Genomic DNA, 5,579 nt, shown 5'->3' with positions numbered 1-5,579 from the left:
AACGTCATCACTCTAGTTTCTTTCTAGCCCAATGAACGCCTCTGGTAGCCTAATGTTTTCAACGACCTATACATAACGTTCTTACTAACACCCAGTCAGACAACATAGCTGTTATTAAGGGTGGTACATAACCATGTAGATTGGCGCAATTATATATAATAAATATATATATATATATATATATATATATATATATATATATATATATATATGTATATATATAATTAAGTGGCAGGCATTGAACATTGATTACAAACTGGAACCACCCAATCCATGCACGGACGGTATTGTTCACAACAATGACTAATCTGCCTGCACGGACTGGCACTTCCCTCTGGTGGTGGTGGACAGAAACACACTCACAAGTTTTATACCCGTATTGGTGGTAGCCTACTGTTAACTCAATTGAATTACTTGTATTGCAATAGAATGAAAAATGTCTGCATTCTTAAATCCTCTTTGTGTTCTTCTTAATAAGCCAATTACTTAAATTGACAAAGACACAACAAATGGGATGTTCATGGATGACATAATATAATAATAATATAATATAATATAATAAAATATATATAATATAATATAATATAATAAAATATAATAATTTTTACGCACACAAAACACATACAAACACACACACACACACACATACTGCTGCTGGTGTATTTAATAAAAACCTTTTTTAAATTATTTATTTCTTCAAATGCTACTATTACTATGTCAGAACGCTATAAAGGACTTTTAGAAAAAGAACAACAAAATACCTCCTCTTAATGTATGTTCTCTACAAGTCTTCTGTTGTCCAGTCTTGCACTTTAAATGTCTGTATGAGCAATGTCTACGTCCATACTGTCTATGTCCATGTATGAGTACTGTCTATGTCTATACTGTCTATGTCCTTACCTAGATTAGTCTATGTCTGCATGGGAGAGCAAGAAACGCAATTTCAAATTCTTTGTATGACCAGTGCATGTAAAGAAATTGACAATAAACTTGACTTGACTTGACTTGACTGATAATAGGCCTATGGGTTTTTCATCATGTTGATTAATCGGTTAAGAGTAGGCCTAGAAAGTAGAGTATCATTTATTGATCCCAAGGCGAAATTAAAGTAGATGGTTAAGTGTAGCCTAATTGTATTCTTGGCCCTAACTGAACTAAACTACGGTGATATGCATCTTTTCACTGGATGATGAATGGCAGAAGAACCATCATCCTTTAATAACTGCACTCTATTATTAAGGTTTGCAAAGGACTGAACTGTCATGAATGTGTCATTTTGACATTTTGAAACAAGGAATATGTTGACAAAGGCTGTAGAATCGCAATCTAATTCTGACCTGCCTTGGCGGAGGTGTGGTCTCTGAGCACTTTTCTAGTATTATGTTATATTACATTATATTATATTATCAAAGTGCATGAAAGTCCTTGTGCACAACCCTTCGGCAATATTATGCTATACTATGTCATGTTTTGTTATGTTATATTATATTATATTATTTTATTTTATTTTACATTGTATTACAGGCGCCCCCTTGAGGTTGGATGGTAGTATTGCAGGTCGGCTGGGGATCAGCATTCCGCTGCCCATCACCACGGCGACCGCTGGAGAGTACACCTGCACAGCATACCTGCCCAACGGCCAATCAGCTTCCGCCGTTTACACCTTAGACCTGCCCACCTCCACAGGTCAGGCCACACACATACACACACACACACACGAGCGTGCACACTCACACAAACACACACACACACACGAGCGTGCACACATACACACACACACACACACACACACACACACACACACACACACACGAGCGTGCACACATACACACACACACACACACACACACACACACACACACACACACACACACACACACACACACACACACACACACACACACACACACACACACACACACCAGTGCTTGACACTAACTTTTTCGCTTACCAGCCATTTTGGCTAGTGGTTTTCCTGACTCACTAGCCATTGGGCCTTTTCACTAGCCATAATTTCCTTAACCATCATAGCAGCTTGAATGAATTATACAATAGGCTGTAATACTGTAATGTAGGCTAATGTAACATACAATATAATATAATATAATATAATATAATATAATATAATATAATATAATATAATATAATATAATATAATATAATATAATATAATATAATATAATATAATATAATATAGGGCTTAATAATTAGAATTGTTAGGCCTATTAACTGGTCCATGCATGCATGCTATGGAAAGAACAGATTTACTGATCTGAGGAATGGCATAGCCTATATTGACCATGCAGAAACACCAAGCACAGTGTTGTGGAAGGGCACAAATGTAAGTTACACTAGAGCAAAATATTTTCGTCTTTGATCTGAAAGGCACTTTCTTCATATCATATGGGCCAATCTGTGGAGGTCGCCGTCCAAATTGATGCGCAAAGTAGATAGCAAAAGTCATTGCCAAGTTCGCCTGTCCTCGGTCATGGATATGGAATAACACCTCTTCTGGAATATTTTCTTATATCCACTAAAAAGCACACACAGATGCGGTAGCTACAGAAGGGGCTACGGCTTCCTTTCATTTCGTTTATATTGAGTTGTTTTAAAATACAAACGGACGCGAGGCGAAACTGGCAAGGGACATGCTTTTGTGCAGTCTGGAAGGCTACACTACTGCGCGTTGTTTAAGCCCGTTTGACAGTCGGGAACAACAGCACAAGAAACATGGAGGAATATTAAGGTATGAAGACATACAGGCAAATCAGAAAATAATTTAAACCGAACATTATTAATGCCGCATGTGTCCTTGTCTTATCACTGCGCTTTAGTCTCGAGACTTTCACAAGACAGACTGGCGTGTTTTCCTCTCGCCTTGGTCATTTTAATGTCCACTACTACTAAGTATTGTACTAATGACAGATCGCAAAACAGGTCAGTTGAGATGAACTTCGCTACTTTATTTTCACGATAAGGTTTTCAGTGACATTTCCAAACGCACGCTGATAGCTCACTGCCACTCCTCTTCGCAAGACTAGCTCTATCAGATTCTTGGAGTGCGTGACACACAGGTGACACGTGACACAGGTGCTTCATGGGTATTGTAGGCTCGCGAAATCGCATTGCATTGCTTTTGTAGCAAAGACGGTCCGAGGAAAAAAACTACAAAATGCGGTGCCTCATCATTCAGAATAGTAACGGACCCGCCAGAATGGCTAGTGAACCTTCGGTATCTACTAGCCAACGCCGACTTTCACCCGCATTTGGCTACCTGGCGTGTGTTAGTGTTAAGCCCTGACACACACACACAAGAGTGCGCAGGCACACAGTCACACACACACACACACACTCACACACACACACACACACACACACACACACACACACACACACACACACACACACACACACACACACACACACACAAACACTCACACTCACTCACACACAGGTTGGTTGTCCTACAGTTTACTCTCTGACTCCGCCCCTACAGGTGACATCACTACACTCCCCGCCCCCACAACCAGGACCACCACCACCAAACCTACAGGTGAGGCGCATACACACACACACACAAACACACACGCGCACGCACACACACACACACACACACACACACACACACACAAGTTTGCATGCTACTCACTTCATGCCAACAAGCAACAACCCTCATTTACAAGGCCCTCAACAATCTCGTACCGACACGCGCGCGCACGCACACACACACACACACACACACACTGTTACGACCCTCTGTTTCACCTACAGGCTGCTTGGGCTCATGATGGTGTCATGAGGAGCAGCTGGCCTGTTCAGTTGAGTGAGGCTGGGTTAATTGGACTAATTGCCTGCACCTTAATTGGTGTAGGTATATAAGGATGCCTCCCCTCCTTCATGGCAGCTTTTGCTCCTCTCTCACATCTTGACCAGACACCACTTTTGCGCACCAACATGTCACACTTACTTACATTTGACCCACACACATCCACACATAGCCCTAGACATTATTTTGACTCTATTTCTGTTATTTAAAATAAACTTGAAAACGGTAAACCTTTGTGTGCCTCTTTTATGTTGCGCCGGTAACAAGCCAGGCGTAACATACACGGATGCATTGACTTTCGCTAGCTTAGCTACATAAGACACTTTACCACCTTTATAAACCCCAGGCAACGACTTTAACTGTATTAAGCCCCAAAATAGTGGCATACCCCTTTAAAATGGGATCAAGAACCCCCCCTCCCCCACCCCCGGTGCACATGGGTGGTCTGTCATCACGAAGAAAAAATAGCGGCTACAACCTAATAAAACGCGGCTCCTGTCATTGGCCCAGGTGTCTCAGTACAAACCAGGAGGGCAGAAAATGAATGAAAAGCGAAAAATAGAAGAAACCAGGAGCCTCAGGAATTAAGTAGCGTAAGAATATTCTTCAGATGATACAGGTACAAGCAAAGGCAGAAGTTTCAGTAGAGTTTTCCGACTTCGATTTCACTAATTTATCACGATTTTCGATTATTTTCGATTTATTGTGCAGTGTTTGTGCAGTGTTTACTGTACTGCAGCATTCATGTTGAAAATGAGATCAGTCACAGCGATAAACACAATAGAAAACGGGCATCGCCTTTAATCTATTTATGTTTCAATCAAATCTGACCGGCAGTGACTGAAGCTCTGCACTAATTAGCGCGCGATCACACATGATAGGAAGGTGTGGCGCACTTGTGTCGGGGGAGGGAGAACCAACTTTTTAAACTGCACTATGCAACGCTATTAAATGCTGAATGATAGACTCCCGCTTAGCGTAAATGCTAACAAATTATACAGGTGTTACTCCTGGACTTAGATGAGGGAGCACAGCAAAAGATCTGTGTGTTCCACTGACGTCTTTGGTGAGCTGCTCACTTTGCTCACTCACTGTCACCATACATCACTTGAAGTCAGTTAGTTTAGCAAACTGTAGCTGATTCAGTCCGTTTTGATGTGCAAGACTTCAAATTGACAAAGAAAATTACACTTAGCCTACACTTGGCTTATTAATAAGAATGGGAATCCTACCAGTTTTGTTTCATTTCCAAATACACTGTAAATGTAGCCAGGCTAGACTGCATGGATAGAATAATTGCAAGGATAGAGCATTAACTATGCATTTGTTGCATAATTGTGAGACTAGGCTACTTTAGTACCAATGCCATTTGTTATTGAATGGACCTCTCCATCCTGTGCTGCGCAGCGGAGGTCACCCGTACATAACATTACGGGCAGTTCTAGTAAACGCCTGGCTCGCAAACATGCAACGCATATCATAAATTATACCTTATTGATTTTATTCTCATGGACTCGATCGCCAAACTTTCTGCCCAGCTTGTTGTCCCAGTCAGCCGTAGGTGATCCATAACATTAGGGGCAGTTTTAAACCACTGGTAAAGGCCTTTTTGGCTCACAAACAAGCAACGCATATCATCAATTATACCTCATTGATTTTATTCTCATGGACATGGAAACTTCCTGCCCAGCTTGTTGTCCCAGCCAGCCACCGCTACTGGTTAATAATAATAATAGAATAATAATAATAATAA

The 5,579-nt window shown here is 41.0% G+C and overlaps 1 protein-coding gene across 1 annotated transcript in view; it reads left to right on the top strand.

Moving 5' to 3' along the window:
* The window catches only part of g6fl (g6f-like), a gene marked incomplete at both ends in the record, with an annotated part of 22,737 nt that extends 19,184 nt beyond the window's left edge, over positions 1-3,553 (top strand). The window contains 2 exons of the mRNA XM_063193474.1: positions 1,525-1,686; positions 3,497-3,553. Of these exons, the coding sequence (XP_063049544.1) occupies positions 1,525-1,686; positions 3,497-3,553 (219 nt within the window). The remainder of the gene's footprint in view (positions 1-1,524; positions 1,687-3,496) is intronic.
* Positions 3,554-5,579: the final 2,026 nt, after the last annotated feature.

The sequence above is a fragment of the Engraulis encrasicolus genome, unplaced genomic scaffold (genome assembly GCF_034702125.1).
Source record: "Engraulis encrasicolus isolate BLACKSEA-1 unplaced genomic scaffold, IST_EnEncr_1.0 scaffold_418_np1212, whole genome shotgun sequence".
In the NCBI taxonomy this organism is placed as follows: domain Eukaryota; kingdom Metazoa; phylum Chordata; class Actinopteri; order Clupeiformes; family Engraulidae; genus Engraulis; species Engraulis encrasicolus.
Note: the sequence above shows the minus strand (reverse complement) of the source record. Positions and strands in the feature narration are given on the sequence as shown.